Source organism: Dryobates pubescens, chromosome 10, assembly GCF_014839835.1.
Source record: "Dryobates pubescens isolate bDryPub1 chromosome 10, bDryPub1.pri, whole genome shotgun sequence".
Classification (NCBI taxonomy): domain Eukaryota; kingdom Metazoa; phylum Chordata; class Aves; order Piciformes; family Picidae; genus Dryobates; species Dryobates pubescens.
The window spans coordinates 19,358,705-19,385,342 of record NC_071621.1 but is presented as its reverse complement, the minus strand read 5'-3'; the positions used below and the strand labels follow the sequence as shown (position 1 = coordinate 19,385,342).

At 38.0% G+C, this 26,638-nt stretch overlaps 1 protein-coding gene across 4 annotated transcripts in view; it reads right to left on the bottom strand.

Annotated features, from left to right (window-relative positions):
* Nucleotides 1-26,638, bottom strand: part of DCLK1 (doublecortin like kinase 1) — a 252,098-nt gene that overhangs the window by 22,038 nt on the left and 203,422 nt on the right. For all 4 annotated transcript variants that reach the window (XM_054164721.1, XM_054164720.1, XM_054164722.1 and 1 more), the window contains 9 exons: nt 24,631-24,715; nt 23,160-23,268; nt 18,248-18,305; nt 17,401-17,520; nt 11,939-12,085; nt 7,157-7,290; nt 6,429-6,506; nt 5,737-5,833; nt 3,654-3,734 (listed from right to left, as the gene is read on the bottom strand). In XM_054164721.1, coding sequence (XP_054020696.1) covers nt 3,654-3,734; nt 5,737-5,833; nt 6,429-6,506; nt 7,157-7,290; nt 11,939-12,085; nt 17,401-17,520; nt 18,248-18,305; nt 23,160-23,268; nt 24,631-24,715 — 909 coding nt within the window. The remainder of the gene's footprint in view (nt 1-3,653; nt 3,735-5,736; nt 5,834-6,428; nt 6,507-7,156; nt 7,291-11,938; nt 12,086-17,400; nt 17,521-18,247; nt 18,306-23,159; nt 23,269-24,630; nt 24,716-26,638) is intronic.

Sequence of the window (26,638 nt, the reverse complement as noted above, 5' to 3'; positions counted from 1 at the left end):
TATAATTCAGGCTATCCATAGCATCAATGTTTAAAATGCTAAGCCTAGATTTTCCAGCTTCTTCTATAAATTCTCTGATTTTGCAAAGAATTTGAGCAGGTAAAAGAAAGACCAGGGGTTCCTGTAGGGGAAGTATAAACGGATGGATTTGTTTCCAGGTCTAAGTGTACCTCATAGGACAGACAAATCCAAATAAACTAAATGGAGGGGGTAAGGAATTGCTGCTGAATTTAATTTAGAATTCAAGAACTCCATTTGTGGTAGTGGCACGTAGCCAACATCTTTTCAGATTCTGTTTTTTGAATTGAAAACAGCTGGGACATTATTGACATAGGAACTGCTTTACTGGTCTGACTCTGACCATAACAGGTTTTGCAGTTTCCAAGAAGATTCCAGCTATTTTTATAGCAAAAACTGAAACTGAAATGAGGGTTGGCTCCTACTGAAACTGTCAAAGCACGTTCCAGGAATCTCAGCAATTTACCAAGTAATCACATAGTAAGCAGCTATAAAGTAGAATGGTTATTTACAATCTACAAAATGGTTTTATATAGTGTAAGCAGTTACAACACTTCTATCAAAGGTTTGATCAAAGAGAGAAGAAATTTTTTAAACTGTTGAAGAAAACACGTGCCTATCTTTCAAGCCAGCTGTCCTAGCCAGAGTTTCAGCTGCAAGTTTACCACTCTACAAATAGGTTCAAAACTAGAATAAAAAAAGGGAAAGTGAAGTCTACCATTCATTGCCACAGACAAGTATTTTAACAGGTTATTTGGGAAAATGGAGTGTTAGGTGAAAACTGCGTGTGCCATTTCTTCTCAAAAAGACAGTATTTTACTGGAAGTTGCAGATAATTGCTCAAGTAATTACAACACATTGATCATGCAACCTCTTGTAAACAGCGATGTGTGCATTTATTCCCTGTTCTGAGGTAGAGGTGAAGAGAGATTTTGTGACAGATTTGCAGGTGGTCAAGCAAATGATGGTATGGGGATGTGAGGTCAGCTTTGACACCAGTGTAGCATTCTGCCTCTGTACACAAGCAAGATGTCTCTGCTAGGCTGTCTATTGCATACTTCCTGACCCACTTCAGGGAAGCGTTCTTTATCATGAAAGCATCTAAGCACCTGCTTCAGCTCAGACATGTTCTTATTTCTCCTGAAATTAACTAGGATTCTAGTGCCATTTAGTTAATTTTATGTCTAATATTAAGTACTTCCATGTGTGATGCCTTGAAATAGGAGCAATGTTTGGAATATGATCAAGCAGTTTCCTGAACCAATCCCAGTGCAGGCCTTTCTCCTTCCAGAAAAAATATCTGGAGGATCCATAAGAGAATTCAAAAGACATTTTGATCTGCACTTTGAACTATCATTAGTATATTGCTGAAGATGAAATATTGAACAGAAAAGAACTGTCATAGAATATTTGTTTCACTTATCTATGGACAGAACTGGTACAAGCCTTGATTACAAAGGGTTATAGTCAGCATAAAACTAAAAGTACAGCAGAGCTAGACCAAAGGTGAATTGAACATGGTGTCTTGTTTCCAACAGTGCATGATGGACACTATTTATGAAATAATATATTTAATAAAGACATTTAAGTTCAAGTAGGTCTTGAACTGTCCTTGATATATCCTCCAGTTTCTGCCAACCAAGTACTTAAGAACTTAGTGAGCCAAGAGTTGTATCCAGACCCTTATATTTAACAGACACCAATGGGCTCATCCTCCAAAATGTATCAAGGTCCCTTTTGAATTTGTTTATACTTGGCCTTTATGGCATCCCCTAACAAGGACCTTCACATTTTAACTTATTGCATAAAGCCCTATGAATGTGCCATTGCGCTTCAGTAACCAGAGCTCAAGTTTGGTTCATGGAGATCTGGAATGTTAAAAGACATTAGCCCTTGGCACCTTTCCCCATCCCTCCTCATCAACAGGCACTAGTGAGGGCAGGAAGCAGACCCTCATGCCTTCATGTCACCTGTACACCATCACATTACTGACAAAAAACCCTGTACCTCTTCTTAATACATCTTGCTAATTGGTTTTCTAAAATACACTATGGTGTAACTGAAGGGAAAAAACCCAACATGCATGCACCAAAAAACCCAAACAAACCCCACCCCAAAAAGGTGTGGAGGGGTATCATTAACAATTCCAATGTATTTTTCAGTACAGGAGGAAGATTAGTGACCACATCCTTATGTGGCGTAAACAAGTGACATTTCAGCAACTTCAACAGCAGTTCAAATGCAGTGCAGACTGACACAGCAGGTGACCTGGCCTCTCTGAGGCTTCTGATCAGTCACTTCCACATCTTCCTTAGCAGCATGCCAGAAATTCCAACCTGTCCTCCTCCCACAGAGATAGAGAGACATTTCAGTCACCAAAAATCATTATAAACTGTCACAGAACACTGTGTCCAAGGACAGCACCTGGTACCAAGGAAAATTAGTAATTCAGCTGCTTGAATGTCATCTTAAAAATGAAAAGATTTTCATCAGACATTTTCCTGTATTCTTGCACTCCTTAAATATTGCAGAAGTACTTTGCACAATAATAATATTTACAATTTAAAAAAAAAAAAATGTTTAAACAATAAGGGAGCCTCCAAAACTAAAACTGTGCTTGGAAAACAATTGATCACCACTATTCTGGGATATGGAAGGCACTTCCATTTTAAACAAAACAAATTAAAACAAAACAAAACAAAACCAACACCGTTTGAGATTACTGTGTCTTTGAATTTTTAGAATAGTTGCTTTAGTGAGAAAAAGATTTTGGATACAGCAGTTGAGGGATGAAACAGTATTCCAAGAATGACTGCACAGAGAAACTTGCAACAAACGAAACATTATTTCTTCCTCCTTTTAGTATTTTTTTTCTGCTCATCCTTATTGTATTTCTTTTCTTGATCTTCTCTTCTGAGTTTGAATCTGAATTTTATCCAATTTTTCTTTCTTGTATTCCAAATATTTTAAGACATATGCAATATACTGAAACAATTTAGAAATGTTAAGCAGTGTTCCTTGTCTCAACATTAATTGAAGAGAAATCACTTCATTCTCTACTAGATTTACCTGTATGCTACCTCACTGATTACCACTTTTATGACAAATGTCCAGTTGCTTAGAGAGAAGCCAGGATACATAAATAACTATTTTATAGTAACTCAGATTTAATGGATATGGCTGCACATCAATATATCTACATTTTAATGTCAGAAGCTAAATATGATTCTAAAGGTTTCCTTGTTTCATGCTGCATCAACTAAGATTAAAACTGTGGAATGTATTTCAATACATAACTGTCAGATTTTAGAATCACCTAATTTTAGGAGTGCAAAATGTGTCACTGAACACACACACACACACACACACACATTTTTAGAGATACAAATTTGTCAAGTGTGATTGAGATTTGTTGAAAAACTGGCCCAAAATATTTCAGAGAAAATGTAGTTGAGCATGCATACTCCAACCTATGGGTGATATATTAAACCAGCATGTAAACCAGCTTATTTCCAGTTAAATCTGTGTCATTTTAAGAATGTGCTGGCTCCAAAAGGGCATAGAAAGGACTTTACCGAAAAGAGATCAAAGTGCCAAACTACAAGCAGCATCTACAAGCCTGAAAAAATACTTACATTAACCCATGGATGCTCAAGAACTTGCAATGCTGAGAATCGCAGATCTACATCTACTTGAAGCATCATTGTGATAAGCTCCTGAGAAATGGAATACTGGGTCAAATTCAAACATTTTAAAAGAACAGATCAAATTTAATTTGCTAAAGTGCATGTCAACTGATTATGTAAGAGTGCTCAAAGAGACAGTGAACTACCAAGTGCAGAAATATATTAAGATTACTAAAAGAAAAGAACAATAATGAAATGCTGAGCTTTGAGCCGAACATTTAAATCAATATCTAACAGTACCTTGGAAAGTTAGTAGACAGCTCTGAGTTACAGAGGCTCTGTTGCCACTGTTTAAGAGAAAAGCTTTTAAACATAATGTACAAAACAGATGGTTGCATGAAATTAGGTTAGCTTCCCATTAAGAAAAAGTCAATCCCGCTGTAGGAAAAAAGCCAGTAAATACAGAATTTTACTTTAACTGTTGAGTAAATAACATAGAAGATGTTAAAAAAAATTACTTAAAACATTTTCATCATCTGATTTCCTCTGCTTTTGCCTAGTGTTCAACTAGCATGTAAATAAACATGTATCTAATTTCACTAGTGAGCAGACTGCACAGAAAACAAGATGGTAGCATGGCAGCAAATAAAGGGGTAACAGCAAAGAACAAAGTTAATAATTCTTAATCACAAGAATAAGTTAAATGAATAGGTTTAGGCTAAACCCCCAAAATTTTACACAAAATTACTTAGAAGGAGTTTCAAAGGAGAACATCACTGGCAAAGGACTTGCAGAGCTCATTAATGAGGCTACGAAATAAAGCCTGCCACAACACAATTACATGATTTAGAGGAGTTCTTCCAACTCTGTGACTGTTAACCTTATTAGTTAACCTCATTAGTTAAGAGGCTAAAAGTCCTTATCACCCTACACATATCTGTAAAGGTAGGAGGTAATTCTCCAAAGAATGGAGATTTAGGATCTAGAACACTATTTTGATTACCTACATCCACCTCCAAAATTTGTACTTCTTTTTTTATTAATGAAACACTTTCACACTGAAATAAACAGGAAGACAGTATTGCCTGGATTTGCCTTACAGGCTACAGAAGTAAAGGGGTAGAAAGTAAGCACTTATCCACAGGATGACCACATGAGCAATTTTACATTTTTGGCTTTTTGTGTGTCTGTGTGTTCTGTTTTACATACACATATGTATTATTTCTCTCTCTATATATATTCTTATACACATGACTACAGTGCATGCAAGAACTCCAGAAAATCTGTGAGTTAAACTGTTAATCCAGTGCACTAATGACAGTTGAAAACTTAAATCTGCCCTGCAAGTATAATGAATTCTGTCAGGATCTGTATCTGAAAAAGACTGTATCTGGTTTAGCACACCTCAAGCTCTTCTTCCTTTGTGTCATGTGCCACGAACCTATGGCCTGTGAATTGGTGGCCACAACTAGTCTGTACTTCATACCACACTGACAACAATAAGGACTTACTGGCAATGCCAGCCCTGGTTCTTTGGCAGAGGGAAGCAAGGAACATATGTAGTGCTTGGTTGCATGGTTTAGTTGATTAGGTGGGTTGGATGATAGGCTGGATGTGATGATCTTGGAGGTCTCTTCCAACCTGGTCTATTCTATTCTATTCTATTCTATTCTATTCTATTCTATTCTATTCTAATAAGGAGAAAGCAGCTTCTCTATGATGTTATTATATAATATTTCAATGCTCCAGGTTGGTACCTGGTCCACATCATAAGCACACATAAAGCTCAGTCCCAGAGAGCTTCCAAGATAAGAAGTGTCGGTCAAGAAACATTACTTCAAATTTTTCTTCATCAGTAAGGGCTGCTGGTGTCTCTGTTATGAGAGATAAGGGTCCATTTCAGAACCACCTGAAGTCTAACAGACGGACAGTGGTCAAACAACAAGATATTTGGTGACCCAGAGGAATTTATAAGTGTAGCAGGAGGTGTATGAGACACATTAAATAAAGCTCTGTGAGAGAACAACATACATTAGATATCAGTACTTGGAATAATACAGCAAAAGATAATATAGTTAACTATAAAACCTACCTTTGCGGAGTCAGAGACGTTGTCCCAGTATGGAGATGGAAAATCCACCTGTCCCATCAAAATCTGATCAAAAAGCACTTCTTGATCATCTCCACTTCTGTAAAGTAAAGACCAAACAAAACCAAACAAACAAAAACCACACAAAAAGTTATTTCCAGAGTTGGTTTCTATAGGCTTTTGGAAATGGCTTTTAGTTGGTGATCCCCTAGAATGCTTTTGGAAGCTGTTGATTCCCCACAAGCATGCAACCATGGGTGTGAATGGTGAGATTACAAAACAGAATTCATTTGGTACATTCTTTCTGAGGTAACCTGCTTATCTTTGGGACCCTCCACAACTTTGCAATTGCCTTGAGAGGGAGGAAAGATCTGACACATCCTTAACAAGGGGCTTACATTTTAATTACCTTTTACTGACCACAAAACATGTTGTATTTGGTCCATGATAGAAGATGATTATTTCACTGTGTGTTTTAAACATCAGGCAAAGGCACCCAGAACCCGTAATGGAAGCACTTGTTTTGCAATGCAAGGAAGTTTAAACTAAAATAAACAAATGTGAGACAGAAGTTTTACAGTAAAATCATAGACATAAGCAGAGAACTTTTTCCAGTAGGAATATCTGCGCTTAATGAAAAAGCAGCACAGGCACCAATTCACAGAACAAGGATGGTTGATTAGATCAGTCCATACCCACGGAACGGAGGAAAACCACAGAGCAGGATGTAAGTAATCACACCCGCTGCCCAGATGTCCACCTTCAAGCCATATCTAGAAGTGTGAGAGACATGGTTTGAGACATCTGATTTCTATGAGCTACTGTAGAACAGAGGAAACATTTTCAAAAATATTAATAACTTCTTATATATTTTCATCTGAACTTTCTATGTCCTATCTACCGATCCTAATTTGAACTTCAATCTTTTTTACATTTATGTCTTAAAACTACACAAGGTCAGAATGTAGGAATACACAGAAGACATTGTGCTCTATTCTTTACTCAAATATTGATGCCCACCAATATGAAGCCTGCAAAAGCAACACAGGCTGCTCAATCCAGCGTGGAACAAATCAGAAGAAGAGAACACTGGGTGCTAACAAAATAATATCAAGTGAACAGCAGTCAGTAGCCTCTGGATAGCTTAAGAATTTTACTGTATCTGCAAATGGCTACTTAGTAAATCACTGTGAATCTGACAAGTTTGAGGCCTGATATAACTCCAGAGTTGTTCCTGCTCTTGACAAGATAGTATCCAGAGGTGCCTTTCAACTAAATTGCTCTATGACCCCTGATTTTGTGTCATACCCAAGCACGGGGTTAATAAAATCTTAATTGCAAGAATTCCTGTGTGGTACACTGGTGAGAACATGCTCCTGAGAACTGTGTATACATCAATGAATCATCGCTAGAAGTGATTTACCCAGTTTCAGCAATGATTTCTGGAGCTACATATGTTGGGGTCCCACAGACAGTATACAGAGGTCCATCCACAATTGTTGCTAGGCCAAAGTCTCCTAGCTTCAGGGACTTGCTTCCATCTTGGTGTTCATACACCTAAATCAGGAGGAAAATTCAAGAGTTTAACACAATAACGACAAGGTAATTAGCCTATAATTTAATAATGGCCTGAAACATTCCTTCTAATTTAGTCTTTTTTTCTTCTGCTCACCTAAAACATAAATTCAGAGACAACTTGGACAGCTTCCTTTGAATACATTTGAGGTGTTTGGGAAAGACTTATCTTGCTTTCTGGCTAACAAAAGACATATTACTTGCTAGAAGCTTTAGCTTTACCCCAGAGGTAAAGGTCTGATCTTCAAGTGGTGACATTCTTGTGTTAACTCTACTGACAGCCAGTTCTCAGTGTAGGAAGTTTGAGTTTATTCATTTTGTTTGCACAGAACACAAACTTGCACAGTAATTTCAGCATTTAGATAATATAACACTCTCTGCACTGATAGCATAAACAGGCTCTTCTCTGTGTATTGAAGATGCAAACCTGGGTGGACTATTTCACCTGGAAACACTGTCCTCTTCTTGGATGACTAAGCACCAATCAGTGTCTTAATGGTATGTCAGAGTCGTCATCAGTGGATATAGGTAGGGCTGTTCATGAGTACACAGGGAAATACTGCCTTAAAACATCATCTTTGCAGCAGTAGCATGATCTTTCATAGATTTTTTTATGGGTGCAAAGGGAGATTAAGATATAGTCACAAGAAAAAAACTAGAAACATTGATTTAAAAAAATACACACTATTTTAAAAGTTGGCTTAATGCAAAAGAAGAACCTCAAACCTGAATTCTTCCCCAAAAATATGTTAAAAAAAAACAAAAAAAAAACCCCCAAAACTAAAAGGTTTCTAAATGCTAGACTGTGAGTGTTTGTTTAATCCAGTTGCTTCTTTGGGTTCTTGCTTCTCATTTTTAGATTGTTTATGTTGCAATTTAATGCTGTTTACTACAACACCAACTTCAAAAATGGGAACAGTCTGCAGGAGGCCTTCTTAAAGTATATGCACCACTTGATTATTTTGCAACCCAAATCAAAGCTCCTTTTAATCTGGCTCACCAGATAGTGATATCCTGATGATTAGCTGTAACACTGCACAAAAATAGAAGATTTTGCACTTCGCAATCAAACCCAAAATATCCCTTAATAACCATCGTGACCAGCTGCTCATGCATCATAAAACACATTTATCTACAACTGTTTGCACAGGAAAATCCTAGATTTTTTTTTTCCTCAAAAGAATACAACAAATTTTGCAGAGCTGTGGAGAGCAATGAGGTCTCTGCTCAGCCTCCTCCAGGCACCACTTTCCCCAGCTACTCCTCACCAGACCTGTTCTCTAGACCCTTCACTGGCTTTGTTGCCCTCTTCTGGACATGCTCCAGCCCCTCAATGTCCTTCTTGGAGTGAGGGGCCCAAAACAGAACTCAGTATTTGAGGTGCGGCCACACCAGTGCCAAGCACAGCAACACGATTACTTCTGTGGTCCTGCTGGTTACATTATTCCTGATGCAGGCCAGGATGCTGCTAGTCGTCTTGGCCACCTGAGAACACCACTAGTTCATGTTGGGTTTTGCAACACATTAATAACCCTGTGTCTTTGCTGCTACATGGATGTCTCTGTCCTACCTCCATCAAGACTACAGACCAAAGGCCTTGCAAGCACATGACCCCTCAAATGTTGGTGTAGTTCCCTCAGACTTATCTCCAGAGAACTTGGATTTTTCCCTTTTTCTCTTCAAATCTAGTTTAAAGCTCTTTCAATGAGCCCAGCCAGCTCTTCTAGCAGGGAGGTTGGACTTGATGATCTTCAGAGGTCCCTTCCAACCCCTACCATTCTTTGATTCTGTGATACAAGGGAACCTTGAATAGTTAACTTGGTGCAAAAGTGAAATCTTGAAGTCTCTCAGTTTATAATAATTAGTTATATTATACAGCCTCACTCTAGTTTTTCCTTTGTTAAATTGAGTCATGTCTAGAAAGAAACCTCTCTGCCCTGAATCCCTGCCACCAGGTGATACAGCCACAAGCAAACATTCAGAACACACAAAATTCTTCTCCTTTCCTTATGTTATTTTTAATAATACAATTGGATCTTTAAGAGGACCAGCAATTTGATATGGATTCACATTTCTCTGCTAATAAACCAGAAAAAAAAAGATAAGCTTATAGAAAAGCAGTGGAAAAAAAGCAATTATGCTTTTATTAAAAACACAGATTGTTAAATACATCTGGTTCCTGAAACTAAAGAAAGTGCTCTCTGAAATGGCAGTAATAAATCTAATTTCAACAACAGTTTTAATTAAAGGCTAGAAACTAGAGCTTTAAATATTCACTTGCTGAAAAATGTAGAGTGTGCATTCAGACATCAAGAGCTGAATCCAGCCTAATTAGCATCTCATATTCTATTTCATGCGGTTATCTTTTACAAAGCCCTCTCTGAGCTGTGTTAACCTGGAAAATGTTCATAAGTTCCTTCCTTGAACAGACTGCACCCTGTGTGACTCATATGTCCTAGAATGTAATTACGGAAGAAGCTTGTTTGCAGTGTTTACCAATGAGGAGGGCTTGGGACTGTGCAATTTCTAGTATTTTGCCCCATGTGTTTCCAGGAATTACCTTCCCTAGAAGACTACTTCAATTGACTTGTAAAACTGTAAGAAAGTAACTTTTCCTCACCCTGTTATAACTCCATATAAAAATGAGCCAAATATGAAGCTGTGGTATGTTACTTGCCAGTCAAGGAATGTGAAAGATAATTTAATGCTCATGTTATTCAGAAGAAACACTATATATATGTTCCACTGCATTTAAATACCATTAAAATACTCATGTTATTCAGAAGAAACACTATATATATGTTCCACTGCATTTAAATACCATGGGGCAATTAAAGAAGTGGGGATTAGTGAAAATTATCCGCTATGTAGTGCTTTCACTGTTTTAACTAAGCAATAAAACTGCGTAATTGTACAACATTAATTGAATGCAGCCACACATAATTGTGTGCCACCATATGTATCCCATTACTATAAAGACTGTCAGTATTTTCTAAGCTGCTCTTGTGATCAGTGCAGATGGTAACAGTCAGAGAAGTTGTTCTCCAGGGTTTATTATATGGCTATAAAGACATCCCATGTCTTGACAAAATAAACGTGCTAAATAGCAGCAATTATGAAAAATGTTCCAATTAAAGCATGGAGGACAACCTCTAGAGAACAAATAGATGGCAGAAAATCACAAGTATTCAGCATACCCTGAACTCCTGGACAGCTGATGGTTAGGTGGGCTTTGCATGCCTTGAGGGTAATAAGGAATATTTAAGCACTTACAGAAATAACTGATGTTGCACATGGGATGTTGAGACAGGTTCATACATGCAAAGATTCATCAGCAGGGTCTACAGCTGATGGTATGCATCGGGTCTACAGCTGATGGTATTCATCAGCTCTATGCATGAAAATTAATTTGGAGCAAAGGAAAAAACAAAGAAGAAAACAAAGGAGGGGAAAGTAAAGCTCTCCTAGGAGCTGGAAAGAGATGCAATGAGGAGGTGCCAGATGACCATCTGCTTCTGGGTGCCCTCTCCAGAGTAGCATGCTCCCCTTCAGCCTCCATATTATTCCTGTAGCAACTTTATAGTTTTTGTCAGGCCCTACTCATCCTCTTTTTTACCCCTGCTGATGGAGCTCTTAGTATTGGGACATGTTTGACCAGGGCAGAAGCTGTTTTTAGCAGTTTCTGGAAAATGAGGGTAGGCTACTTCCTCACCGTCTGCCACTAGAGGAATCTCAACCACAAAAATCCCACTCCCCAGAAGTTTAATAAGACCTACTTGAGTCAACTTTCCCTTAAACCTCTTCAGTGTTAAGTCATGGCAGAGAGCACACAACTTGAGAGAACCGATATTATAGGTATCTTAAACAGTGCTTTATGCCTGGTACTGGCACATGCCAGAAAATTTGAGAAAACTCAGAGAGCATTGAAATGATCAGGAAATATGAGTCAATTCTCAGAATTTAATTCCTCAGAAGAAAATTGGAGAACACAATTGCTGCACTCAAGAGTGTGAAATTCTTGGAAGGACTAATTGCCAGGATATGTCTTTCATTGTCTTCAGTGAATAGAGTTCATACAGATTCAGTCAGGGAAAGGAAAATTTAGGTCGTGAGTTTGGGAAAGCAGCTTAATAAATATCTGCTATAGAATTATATAGGAGAAGCAACAGGGAAAGGAAGGACAATGAAATCTCTCACTGGGTGTGCTCTGATGTCCTATGTGATTAGGGCAAACCATTTACACTCACCACATTTGTAAAACTGAGCTGCTGCTAATTACTTAGGTTGCTGCAGAAGTTCAGAATAGTCTACTGAGGGCAGAACAGCTTTGTATTTATGAGAAGCTTGAAATTATACTGCTGCTTACTAAAGGTCACTTCTAGCGATCACTGGAACAACTCTGATGCTGTGTCCTGGGGAACAGTCTAGACATATCAGCTTATATTACTGTTCTTTTTGTAATAGCTGTTATTCTTAGGAGACCTTTAGAATGATAAGTTTAAAATTAAAAGACTAATGACTTAAAAGACTGAAATCACCTTAGAGCGTGTATAGAAGGAGGAAGAAGCACAGACCTTCTCTCATACACTTTCAAGTATTCAACAATAGAGAAAGCTGAATCTTCACTTACCAGTAGATTCTCTGGCTTGATATCTCTGTGGACAATGTTCAGGCTGTGAAGATACTTGATGGCACTAGCCAGATTGTAAAGCATCCCACTGGCATCCCGCTCTGTGTATTTGTTGGTGGAAGTGATAGCATCAAAAAGATCTCCTCCCTGGAGAAAAATCACCATGGCATATGAGCAACATTGCTTGTGAAATGACTGAAAAATTTAGGGAAGATCAAGAAGCATCATTTACAGAGAAGAAGGAGGGAGAAGCAGCAGAGTTTTCTTGCAGCTATAAACTATGGCTATTATGATGACATCCTCCACAATGGCAACTGAGCATATCAGTAACTCAGAACCATTTGTCGTGGCTTATATGGCTAGCCAAGAGGCCAGAGTCTCTACTGCAAACTGTTCCCACTTGCTGCTGCTTTTGTAATACATCCAGCGCTTGTCAACCTGTGTGTTCAGAGGCCCTGCTGCAAACTTCTGGCTTGTCTACATACTTGTCTGTCATGATGCCATATACTAACCCTTGTCACTCTTTATAACCACAAACAGGCTGAAATAAAATTTTTGCCCAAAGCCTCATAAAGATAAAGGAACTTTGAGGAAAACTCAAACTGGCTACCTGTCATCACTGCTAGCATCTTTTAAAAGTCTGTTTCCATCTCATAAAACTTTGAAAAGGTGGAGTTTAGTAACCACGTTCTCTATACTCAATATGAAGTTTTAGGTAGTTTGATGCTTCTTGTAGCCAATACTGAAGAACTTTCTAGAATATATATCAGACAACTATACTGGAAGACACTTAAGAATTAACATTAGGATTTCACCACAGCTACAAATACAGATGGCAAATTGTTCTAATTCATCTAAAAGCTACTTTCAGTGAAAGAAAAAAAAGAGAAAAAAAAAAACAACAACAAGAAGAAAAGAAGGATAATAAAGTGTAAGTCCTCAAAGCTGAAATGATCTTCACTAAGATCTGAGGCAGCTATGACATTTGGACTGTATTTCCAGAGCTGAGCTGGCAAGTGGAAGAAGAACATGCGAGTGCTTGGAGAAAGACACACGCACACACACAGTTTAAAGAACAGATTTAGGAGGAAGCTTGACAGAGTGGAATTAAAACCAAACATCTTCTGAAAGATACTATTCAAAGGTATTGGTTCTTTTAGCAAAGAAATACCATGAAGAAAACACAGACCAACAGAAAAAAAAAAGAGGAGTAAAAGGATAATTCTGCAAAAAACAATGCAAAATATCCATGCTTCAGTCAAAACATTAAGGAAAAAAAGCACAACAGATTGTATTTTAAAGAAAAAGTAGGTACTTTCTGGAGGTCACAAAGGAGTCCCTGCTTTGGCAACTCTCATGATCTTATCAACAGACTCAAGTTATTTGTCAGGGGTTTGTTTTTAGGGCTATATTCCACAGTAAATATTATTTTCACTAAGACAAAGAAGGAGGGGCAAGAAACAAAAAAGGAACTTTTCCAGGAAAAGTAGGAAAAGGCAACCACCAAAGGGAGAAGAAGGCAAGCACCAAACACTCAAATATGAGAAGACAGACATTAATTGTTTAAAAAATCCAAACTATTAAAATTTTTGAATTGTTGAGGTGCAGCTGAAGTATTCCAGGGCAGGTATATTTCCAATGTAGATATAAAACCTCAGCTTTGGCAACTGCTTGCAGACAAGCCTTGTCAAATCTGCACCACATGAAAACCTCTTGCTCTGGCTGGTGACTGATCAAGATACATCCAGATACACAAGTGTCAAGACAAAGGAGGAATAAAAGGCCAGATTAAACCAGAGAGAGGATTAGAGAGAAAAACCAAATATTTGGCAAAAGTACAATCCCATGTACTTCATGGCAGTATCTGATCCCTAAGTATTAGATATCCGCATGCAGCAAAATATGTGGGATGAATAATCTATCTTCCCTAAGATCCTTCCCACAAAGCCCCTGTACCAGCTGCTTTTTTAACATGAGGTAGTAGATTAGAAAAATCTTTGGTCTTATCTAATATCTTCCAGATGCTCCAGAGAAGTGTCAATAACATCAGCAAATGATCTGCCTCCAAAAAAAGAAAGAAGTCTAAAATGAGATATGAGGAGCAAGAAGGAAAGAAGCTGAACCTTAAAAAGAGAAGGGAACATTTTGGCCTAAAGTCAGAATGAAAAGAACAAATGCTATGTGCAAGAGAAACCTAAAGTCAGGAAAAGATAGAGCCTGCAGAGCACATTAACAGATGGTCAAGCCAATCTGAAGCAGAATAGTTTTCTCCATTTAAACTTGACTTAGCAAAGTTTCTTACCAGGTAGCATGCTAAGAAAATAGAATATATATTTAGATTCTGGCATTCTTTGCATTTAAAAGAGAGGCGATATCCTGGAAAGAGTTAAAAGAGCTGAAAGCTGTATCAGGCAGAATTGTTTTCAGACTTCCCTTTCCCCTGAAGAGCACTTTAACCTGCAAGGTTCTGCTTAGCTGATCCACACAGCAGGTCACTATCATTTATTCAGGCACAAGGGGTGAGTTCAGGATGACATTTCAGTCTTAAATCCCCTGTTCTGGAGTGAAATGGCAACATCTGAATGCAGTTTTTATCATCTGCACACATGAGGAAGTATACTTGGAAGTAGAGTAACCAATTATTTATTTATTACCTTGTTATGTAAATGATATAATCTCTCTTTTCTTCTGCAAAAGTGAAATCATATCCTGGAGCAGTAAAGGAAACTCTGCCATAAATCTTGCTTCTTAAATTGGCCAAACCTCTGTTAGGTTTGAATAACAATTTTGTTTCGCTGTGTAAAAAGGCAACATGCCAGAAATCAGGTCCTTGCTTCCTTTTACAAGCACCACTTGCAATGTGTTTATATTTGTATTTATGAAGTGCTTTTTCTTACACTTTACAAAGCAATGAATGGCCTTTCCGCCACGAGGTGAGGGCAGTATTTGCTGCAGCCACTTATGTCAAACATGTTACTGCCAATTAATTCAGGGTGGTATTAACTGAAACCGTGCTCTGTGGTATCAAGCCTTTTCTCCTTGAATTTCTTTCCTGTCTGTCAGCTTGATTGAAAGTCAGGTCTTCAAAAGTCAGTCAATAACAGATGGTTAATCAATTTTAACAGTGAACACTATGAAATGGTAACAGTCAGCAAGCAACTGGTGAATTAACAATTAATGTCTTTCCAGAAATACCTTCCCTGGTGCCCATAGAGTATAGCAAGGCTTTTTATCCCAATTAAATATTAAAGAATAGATGTTTGCCTCAAAGAAACAAAGCTGACTTCCCAGGATCAGGATATTCCTTCTAAATTTCTTCTATTATTCTACATAACAATAAAGAACATTAAAGCAGTGCTCTCTAGGCTATCTGAACTACACAGATGTCTATAAAGCCCTTCTATAGCATAACTAAAAGCATAAGTATCTTAGTATGTGCAGCAATTCTGAAGAGTTAAGAAAGAGTGTAAGAAAACAGATCTTTCCAGAAGGCAAATATAATGGATGGTTTTCACAGGCTAGTTATTTTGTTAGGGCTTGTTGGTTCCCCACTCTCTTATTCAGCTGAGTAAGACTTTGATTAAAATCCACCAGAGACTACAGTTTTAACATTTTTCAAGCATGAATAACACAGCAGGTTGCACCCATAAAACCAGCTATGTGCTTATGTTTTGGCATGTTAGACAAGGCACAGCTTTTACTTCTTAGCACACCTCATGGGGCCAAGATGAAGCATTTGTCAATGCAGGCTGAAGCTGTAGCTACATTACATTACGATGTTGTGCAAGAGTATTGAGGTACCTTTGAATGAACTCTCACGGATGCTGGGAAAAAACTACAATAGCATGGAACACAAAGTGAACTCACTTATCATATAAAAGAGCAGTAATTATGATAAAAATAGCTTTAGATGGCTAAAGGCATCTGCTGTTTCACACAGCAGCGAGAACACAGCTTGTGTCACCACCACAGGGGAATAATGGAACAAACCAGAAAGTCTCTCATTCTTCTTGCTCTCATATTCCACCCCAGATATTGAGAAGTTCTTTAAGAAACACTTGGACTTGGGATCTCCCTGTTGAAGATCTCAATGATGTGCCTACATAAGAGCATCCCCTAATCTCCACCTACAACCAAAGCAAAGCAGATAGCAATCGTACTTGCCAAAATTATTTTCATTCAGGACCTCTGGTGGTGCCTGTTTCTAATTACTGATGCAAAGAATGTCTGCTAAAGGTGACCACACTTTTAGCTTAAGGTAAGTGGAATTGATCTGACTGCGAGGGTTCCGAGTGCCTTATTTACTAACAAGTGTTGAGCACACATACAACAGGCCTGCACACAAATGCTGCTGCTGCACAGCTTCATTGTAATCTTTGTCCTTAAACATTTAAAACTGTGGAATTCCCAGGTGTAGACATGATAGGCTACCCCAGGAGAACATGCTGATCAAGATACAGAAATGGAGATGGCTGCTGGAAAGATCTTCCCACAGAATAACTGAGGAAGGAAGGCAAATTGATAATCTCATTAGTGAATTTGAAAAACAGGTGTATTCTGTTAAAGTAAGCATAGATGACATGATGTCCTCAGTGGTTTTATGTCCCAATTTGTACAATTTACTCAAATGTATTTTTACAACCTTTTATGCACAGTGGCATACTTGTGTTTTAGTACCAGAGCCGAGAGCTACATTCATGCTTCTTGCACTGCGCTGTTGACAGTATGGGGGCAAGAGATGAACTGGTCTGAATTCATAATCCAGTTTGAATAAGCAATTCCATCAGTGAGTGAAATAAACACATACAATCTGGAAGTTATTATAAAGAAATAAATAGGCTCCCAAATATAAAACACTACATTTGCAAAGTTACTTTTCAGAGCAGAACCAGGCTTATTCCTTTCACTCCCCTCCCCTCTTCCTCCATCTTAAATGTAAATTATTTTTGAGGAGGGAGGCCTGGCAATGTGTTACTACAAGTCAGTGGAAAAAAAAGAGACAGGTAATATTGTTTAAATTGAATATAAATTCATACAATTTAATAAAATTCTATTCTGTCAAAGAATATTGAATTTTGAAGGCTGGTATTCATGGTTATTTGGACTGAGTTTATTTTCAATTCATCTCAAGGCAGATTCATTCCCTTGAGATATATATTTTTTAAAGAGACTTCTCTTGGGGGAGCAAATAAAACTGGTGATCTCCAGAGTACTGTCCACAGAGCTCTTCTGACTGTGGCTTTCAGAAAGTTAGACAAATAATTGAAATATCTGAAAGTTATAAAATCCAATCTGACAGTGGGTTGCACATATTTCAGTAGTGTGCTAGACTACCTTCAGAAACTACCTCCATTCTAAATTGCTCTGTGGTTCCGTGATTTTTAGTAGGATTTAGTACAAATGAGATTTCCCAATATGGTTGAAACAATTCCTTATAAGCAGCTTGTCTCCAAAATACCCACCTTTACAAGTTCCATGACAAGGTACAACTCAGTTGGCATGTCCATCTCCTCTATCAGAAGTACAATATTGGGGTGCTTAACTCGTCTTAAAATAGATACTTCATTCTGGATCATGTGTTCCTATCACACAAAATAAAATTTCAATGACTATGGGTTGGTGGGAAAAAGAAATTGACAATAAAAAGGCAGACAGAATTGGAACCTGCATGGATTTTTCAGGGTTTTTTTTAAAGTTAACACGTGTTGCCTCCACCAGTATGGAAGGAACATGTCTACAAACATTGGTGTGATAACTAAAAGAACAGAGAGTAGAACAGAAAGAAAGAAATGGAGGAAAAGATGCATAGAAAAGTGAAATATGGAAGCTTCTTTTTTTTTCAATCCAATGCAGAATCTTTAGTTTTCAAAATATGATAGCATTTCAGAGAATCTTTCATTGTAGATATCAAAAGCTAACAGTCACTTGGTATAAAACTATTAGTAGCATTAGTAGCATCATTATCAGTGTTACGACTACTAGCACTATTTTTCCGTTTTCCAGTAACATCTGGAATTAGAGGACATAATTACAGAGGTAAAGAGCAGGAGTGCCCACACAAAACCAACCAACTGGAGAATCACTACGTGCATCTAGAAAGACACATGCATCCTTTTATGCCGGTATTTCAAGAATCTCCAGAAGGCAGGCAAAGGCGTCCACCCAAAAGATTCTGTCACTTGCCAAGAAGAAGATAAATACCAATAGCTTCCAAAACTGATCTATTTTGAAAACTGATCTTTTTTTGGGGGTGGGGGTGTGGAAATAAAAAAACCCAACCTTTTGATCTCATGCAAATTTTGTACTTACTTTCCCTCTGCATTTACTTTTTTTGATTATTTTCAGTGCATATTCTCTACCAGTTGATCTGAAGGAAAAGAAAAGAAAAAAATGTATCTTCAATCACATTGACTACTTTTGTCAGTCAAGTTTTTATATATCACTTGATAGGTCTAGGCAAGAATTCTATTCAAGAGTTTGTTTCGTCAAGAAATGAAGCTTGGATTTGACTGAAATTGTGAACTTGAGTCAAATTTACTGAATACCTGTGGCTGAGAAAAAAGCATTAAGCATTTTTTTTGGTAAATGAAGACATTTCAAGGTTTAAACAAAACCCAACATAAACTTTTTTTCCCCTTTAATTTTGTAGTGATAATTGTGGTTTTCTGTAAAAGTGTTATATCGTATCTACAGACACAAAGCTTTTCAAAAAGAAATTTTTGCTTTCTGTTATTAAAAAGCAAGCTAAGGAAAAGACTGTTTTGCTGTAATTAAAATGAAAAGATTTTTTTTGCACATCTACACTCACAACTGCTATGACCAAAAATAAAAAAGTCAGACTTTAGAATAATGTTTTATGCATTCAGCATGTATATGATATTTATCAGCCCTAAAGGTGATGTTTATAGAACAGAATATGAAAGGATGTGGATGCAGCATGAAACTATAGAAAATAAGTTCAGGATGAACACACATTTCCTTTTAAGCATTTTTTTTTTAAACCATATAATATTTATTACTACCATATATATCTATATTATATAGAATGCTAACACAGAAGAGTAAGCTTGTAGACAAGTAACAGTATCAACTTCCATTTCTTAATCAAGTTACAAACCCAAAAAGATGGTTATAAGGATGACATCAAGGATTGCTTCTCACAAGCTCTGCTTTCACTATAAGGTTAAACAGAGAGTAGATAATACACCAAAAAAAAGCTCTTACTGAAATATTTTCATTTTGTAGCAAGTATCTAGACAGTTCAAAAAGGTCTATTACATTGTCCTTAGGCATATGTTTGGTTAAAAAATATAGACAAATATAACCTCTCCAGCATATGGGGTGATCTTGTTTTCATTCCCTGTTTAGCAAAACATAGTTAATCTGATACATTATATTGATATATAGTAAGCCAAACAGAGAAATAAACGTGCCTAAATGTGTACACAGTCTGTCAAACAGAACATGCAAAGCGAGTCATAAACTGAAAGCATTTCATCAGGAAAATGACTGGGCATTTTGATTGCTGTATTTAAGCATGGAGAACTCCTCTGGCAATGACGTACCACTAGGTATTAATTTAAAGGAAAATAGGGACTTCAGAAAAAAAAGGAAAAAAGAGTTTGGTTTGAGTTCCCAAGTCAGCGGGGAGCAAAACCAGTCTGCTTTAAGACATCAAAGAAATCAGACTGGATGATGGTGTTTATGACTTGGAAAAAAGTGCAGCCTGGCTGTTCAAGACTTCAAGCGAATTAAAAACTTCTCATATCTATAGGATTTTAATACTGCAGACTCCAGAAATGAGTCACACTCCACTTGGGGTGCCCCTTCTCAGTATTGCTGTTTGGTGCCTGCAGTCCCAGATCAATGAGGGGACAGGCAGAGATATGGACACTATTTTAGAGGAATTGACGGAGGACGTAGGAGAAGGAACACTAGAAATTAAGATATCTGGGGTTCAAACTGAGACATAAAATGCCCTCTATCAATAGGAGTCTTTTTCAAGATGTTTAGTTTCCCTAGGAATGCTTCCTTTCTGTCATGAGAAAGGAAATTGATGGTTTTTGTTGGCCATGGGAGACTACATATACTCCAAAGCACTGGGAAATCTGAGCTAGTGAGGAAATGTCAGAATTGGAAGTATCTGAAAGTTAAAAATGAACACATATAAAACCACCACAGGACAAATTACGTATACAATGGAGCAGATATGTAACGAGCAGATGACAACTCTGACTGCTCTCTGTTTTGATAAAAAGAAAATTAAAGGTAAGAAAATGCAAATCCCTTTCCCTAAAAAGCTGCAGAACCGCAGGCTGTCAGCAGCACTGCAACTTACATGCCCGCCAAAAAATACACACAGCCATGCCAGAAACACACAGTGAAACCAGCACATCACCTCTCACCTATCACTCAACCCAAACAATAAAAGGTGCCACACAAAGTAGGAAACATGTTATAACTGGATAAAAGTCTGGACCTGTGGCACTACTGCAGGGCAGAGCTAGACCTCTAGTTCATACCAGGGCTCCATGACACGTCCTCTGGCTGTTTTAACCTTCTGCAAAGTTCACCGAGATTTTCATTGCACTGGAGAAGAAAATCTATCTTTATTATTTTTTATGTGTGCATTACAATGTGTTTGTGTGCATGTGTCTGTGTCCCTGGGCGTTCACAGATGCACAGAATGGGATTGAAAAGTCTTCACATGAAAATTCTGAAGGTAGTTCTTGTATTCTACTTGGACTGTACATTGTCAGAGGAAAACAACCGTGAATGCACTTAAAGCATCAGTACACATGCGCTGGTCTTCACAGCTATGGAAAAGTATCCATGTGATCAGCAAAGATGTGCAAGAGCCAATTCCTACTTGCTTAACACCTCATGGTGCTATTCCTTTGAAGTCTAATGCACACAGGATTTGTGTGTCAGAATAAAGTGGGAAAGTCCTCCATCCCAAGTATCACCCCATTAATTCTGACTCTGAAAATGATGGACATATCAGACTTTGAAGTGAGGTGTTTTTTGCTTAGGACTATAAAGAATGTTTTTGAAGGGCTTTTACACACACTGGCTTTAATTTACCCTCTGAGCCATTAATTTCTGATTCCACACTTGTGATGGCAATGGTACACCACTTTAAAAGTGGAAACTAACAGATAAAATTCTACTTTAGTTTTCAAACTCTCTCAAAGCACTAATTCTTTGATATTAATGGGATCTATGAAATGGTATAACTCAGAGACTGTAAGAGTATGTATCTAGGAAAATCTGAGTGATCATGCCATTTGAGCACATTTTCACAGGATACATTGTATTATTGGATCCTTCTGGGACCAGTGGGACAGTCAAGAGGACAGGAAACCGTTTTCATTTGAACTCTCAAAACTGTTGTAATCAGCATTAGTTTCAGGTGTGGTGGGACCTATGCTTAATTTTTTTCCTGTCTTTTCTCTCAGCTTAAGAAAGAGTTATAAAGTGCACTCTAGCACATTTGACTGTCCTGTGGCATCATCAGTATTTTCAGCTGAGCAACAGCATATTAAAACCTCAACCTTTTTTAATTTTGACTTGTAAGCTGTATCTCTCAGTCATTACTTACTTTCTGCTTTTCTTGTTCTCTTCTTTAACACATACATGTTTTTGCCTGTGGTTTTTATCAGTCATGCCCTCTACATCCATTTTACAGTGCCACCTTGTATTCATATTGTGTTGCTTTCCTTCCTCTAGGTATCCATATCCCCCAGTTTAGTGTTCAGACCTTGGGGTTCGATCTAAACAGCTATCACCCTCCAAATGACCAGCTCCACCGTGAACTTGCTCTTCCTGAGCTTTCGCCAAGTCCTGCAAGCACTCTGTCAGTTGATACAAAATCCAGTCTTCCCTCTTTCCCCAACAGCTGTCTTCATGGTCTCTGACTTGCCAGACTCTTTCAAATGCAGAGTGGGACCTGACTTCTTCCAGAGAGATTCTAGTTTAAAACCAGTCATGCTAATTTATCATCAGCTGCCATGAGATCTAATCTTGACTAGGTCTCTAGGATTTATATCAAATTCTTACAGGCTAAAGAGCAAAAAAATTTTTCTTTGAGCCCAAAGGTGAGGTTGCAGTCTTCTTTAAGAGTCTCATCTCTAGGATATGGTAATAGGGGATATAAAACTTTGGTTCTGGAATTTTGTTATCAGACCTTGACATCTCTTTTGTTCCTTCTTTTCAGCATCACTATATCTACTATATCTACAGCATCACTGTATCTAGTTATCTACACTGTTACTATCTTAACATGAGCAATCTTATAACCAATTCATATACATGTACCTTTTGTCTTTTTTACACTGTGTTCTCCTGTTTTTAACAATACTACCAGAGGGCACCTGAAGTTCTGCTTAGAACACTTCTGTATTTGTTCCCTATTTTTCACACTCTTAGTGTTGGTACATTCAGTTCAAACCTGGCTCATGACCTGCTTGACCAGATTTAGAAACTGGCACCTGAGCTAGACAACATGGATGCTTTCAGCAACATCAGTGTTTGAGGTGACTTCTCTAGTCTGAAGTGGATGTCTAAAACTGGTCTTTAAATGTTTCTGCTCTCGCCTCAACTGCCCTTCAGTAAAGGACACCTAAGAAGTTAGATTTTGATGTCTGCAGTGCAGTCTCCTAAGGTTGGATGGAGATCCTATAATGGCATAGAGTAGGCAAGCAGGAAATGGATGCCTATATAATTAAAGATAACCATGGAAGAGGTTATTCCTCAGTGTCAGATGGCAGAAGAGACGGATCCAAAGTCAGTCCTTTCTGCTGACCACCACCACTACACTGCTCACACAAAACTTCCTGACATCTCCTACACGTGAATTGTTTCATTGGTCTAATGTAAAAGGAGAGTTGCAAGAATATAGCTCAAGAAAAGGCATTTTAGTGTAACAAGAAAGATTTCAGAAAAAGAATTAGTAAAATCATGTGGTCTGAAGCAGAAAAACCCCACATATTAAACACACAGATAATTAAATTCATAGATTGTCCCTTGGACACTTTCTCCTTCTCTTCATGAGAGGCCATTAGTCTGTTTTTTCCATCTGGCACTGAGAGATTGCCTTATTACATGTCCTGTATTCTACAAATAAAGACATGTCCTGTATTCTACAAATAAAGACATGCTCTAGAAAAAAGCATTACATTTATGATCATCTTTACAGTAATGAGCATATTATCCTTCTCACCTTTCTATACACTCCTTCACAATAGCAAAATTTCCATCCCCTATAGTTCTTCCAACTTTATATCGTTCTGCTATTGATGCTGGAACCTGGAAACCTTCCTCCAACACTTCTGAAAGAATCATTAGTACATTTTTATTGTTAGTGAAGGAAACACAGATGTTGCACATAACATGCATTTTGAGTCTATGGTTTGAGGAGCCTGGAAACCATTCGGAGTCAGTATCTCACTTACTGTACAGTGAAACCATGCTGCTGACATTGTATATACTCAACAGGTTTCACACAGATACAATAATGAAAAATAAGACTTCTGGGGGCTCAAACATACCACCACTCGAGTGTTACATAGTTTACCATTCCCACTGCAATATGCCCCCAGGACAAAACCAAAATTGTATTTTTTTAATTATGAAAAGGCCTCTGTGATCTGCACAAGCGCAGACCAGCCTCCAAAAAGGGCTGGAACTCCTTGACACAGCATGATTAAATATATGTACCAAAGAAGTCCAACACTCAAGCTCTTATTTTATTACATCCTGTAAACTGAGACATCCATAAAACTCCTCATGTGCTAAGTGCTAGTTCTCCCCCTCCCCCAATATTAAATATTTAGTTTTTAAACAAATGTTCTCAATAATACTACCTTGCATGCAACCTGGGCACCAGATGTTTAGGTAAAAATTGCATTAGACAGTATCTAAGCATAAGAAAAGCAGTTTCATGTACTTTAGTGCTCATTCATGTACCATTATTTTTAAATGTATTTGAAATAGCATATTACAAATACCTAACATGCCTCTAAAAGCTGACTTGTAATCTGCAGCTGATACAAACTGCTATATAAATACCATAAAGTAAAAAAAAAAAAAAGCCTCTGAGTATGTGACTTGAATTTACACTTTAAGACAGTGCTTTTAAGCATAGCTTATCTGTCCTTTGTTCCAGTTTAGTATTAGAAGTGAATGTTATGGTACAAGGAGGCTGGGGTTTGCCTAAATTCACAGACAGCATGAAGAGTTACTGTCAGACAGGAACATATACACACACTTACGTATGTGTGCATGTGAACAGGCAGTATTTGAGCAGACACTATCCCTTAGCCAACTTGCTCAAAGCCTTGTACAGGGTGAGACTAATAATTCTTGAGTAAAGACCTAGGACTGCAGTATGCTTTTCAGTATCTTGACAGATCAGAGCAAAAATTACTGAAATAATACAGTCAGCACTGAGTCACCTACAGAACCAGTGTCTCCAGCATCCAGTAACCAAAGCACCTCTGAGTAGCAATGTCCAGATCAAATCTGATCCTGAGTGAACCTAATTGGTCTGCTAATACTGATGAGTCTCCTCACACAAAGTCATCCAGCCCTCAACATTCCCAGCTTCTCCAGCAAGAAGAATGACTCATTTCCGACACAGCTGCTGTTATCACCACATTGACTGCTTTGAAATGTCAGCCTTCAAACGTTACCTTCTGCAGGTCCATCATTTTCATCCATAGAGCTGCAAACTTTGGTGGATGCTAATGAGGTAGAGGAGCCACTGTGTTGGGAGCTCTGGAAATGGAGAGACACAAATGAAAACAGATGATTTTTAATGAGCACGTTCCCGCTGGACATATGTCCCAGAGAGGCTTCAGTGTTCCCTGTGCAAAGTACCAATTTACTTTGGTGGAGGGATATGTGGATACTTCAGAAGATTCCGATTTTCCCACCGAAGTTACACATTTGTTACCCCTGTGTACATGGAGATAACCCTGATCCATCATGTGCAGCAATGTGCAGAAACACTTTTACGTATGGTCCATTAGCTTCTCCCTATTCCATACACATTTTTGCCAGAGAAAACCGTGGAGCTGTATGCCCTCTGCAGGCAGGAGACTGCTTCCTCACCGACACCATTAACACAGCAGGCACTAGAAGCAAAATGTCTGTTTTGGCTGAAGCTGGCTTTGTTACGGGCAGAATTCCTCACTTTTAGAAACCTCCTTCAGGGGAAATCCTCCCCACTTGTGTTCTAGAAGGGAGAAAGAATTATGGCAATGCATGGTGAAAACAAAATGTCATAGCGAATAACTGGCATTTCTGTAAAAGCACTTGAGTGGGTACAGCTCACATGAGGTATGAATGCATACCCTGGGTTCAAATTTGTGTACAGGAAGTGTCTGTGGTTGTCCATACAGTTAAGGTGGGGAGGACAGTAACTCTGTAGTCTCTAGAAGCTTTGTAGCCACTCAGCTTGGATGTCAGAAGTATAGCAGGCAGGATCTCACGAGGAAAGCCTTCCAAAGCACCTATCAATGTTTATCAGTAAAGTATGGGCTCTAGGTATGCACTTCAGGAAGACTTCTCCATCACACATCTAGAAGGGTGAAACTACACAGACATGAGATGGACTGGATTTCACCCAAAATTTTAATTCCATGCTGTATAACAACTGTATAAACATATCAAGGTTTACCCATCTTCAAGGGAAACCAGGAAAAGCTACAACTTTAACAGTGGCCCTTTCAATTTACAGCAAAACTGAGCATTTTCTCCTGCCCCTGTGTTGCACCATAAGAGAGAAGTACTCAGAGGATTTCCAAAAATCTTTCTTAGGCTCACATAGTTCACATGCTAAGAGATTATAAAGTGATGCAGTATTTAATTACTTTCTTCAGTCTATATATTACATAAATTTCAGGCTGTACTGTATGAAACTATTAGATCCTTATCTGTATTTGCAAAATATCTAGATGTCCACAGCCAAGGTGCCAAGCCACTTTATATATTTAATACAGCTTCTTTGGGATGATTTTTCTCTTCTGCCATGACAAAGCACAGCCAACAGCTGGAGCAAGAATAACTCATGATGCAGCAGTTGGGATTTTTGCTTGCAAAGTACAGAGCCAGGGAGAAGGCAAACAGCAGAGTTAAAAGCTGGCCAGTGTGCTGAGTTCATTTGAATAGACTAACTTTTAATTTCTCCCATAATAGATTAAGGTCAGCTGATTTAGACAAAGGCTGTACTTGGCCTATTTTTCACTAAATAATCCTGAGAGCTTGCACAACCCTTCTATCAAGAGATTTTTTTTGTCCCCTTTTTTTCTTTTAATCAACTCCAGCTCATTCTTTTCATCCATCCCAGCATTTATTCTGAGCTTTGATCAGAATTAAAAATTGCATTCATCAGTTTTTGGACTACTTTTGCTGCCTCTTAGCAAACAGAAGTGAGCACTGACTGATTTTATGCCATTCTCTAAGATATTGCTGCCCTCATTTTATGATTAGGATGTGTTTGTGTATGTGCCATTGCTGTGCTAAACTCTGCAGGATGTCTCAGTAAAAACTTACCTCTGGTTCATTTTTGAACAAATGAGCAGGTGAGGACCAAGGTAACAGGACAATGCTAGGAGTTGTCATGCCTGGAGAAGTCACTCTCAAAATCTATTTTTATAAACGTGTAATGAGAGAATTGTTTCCATTACACTCCTGCTT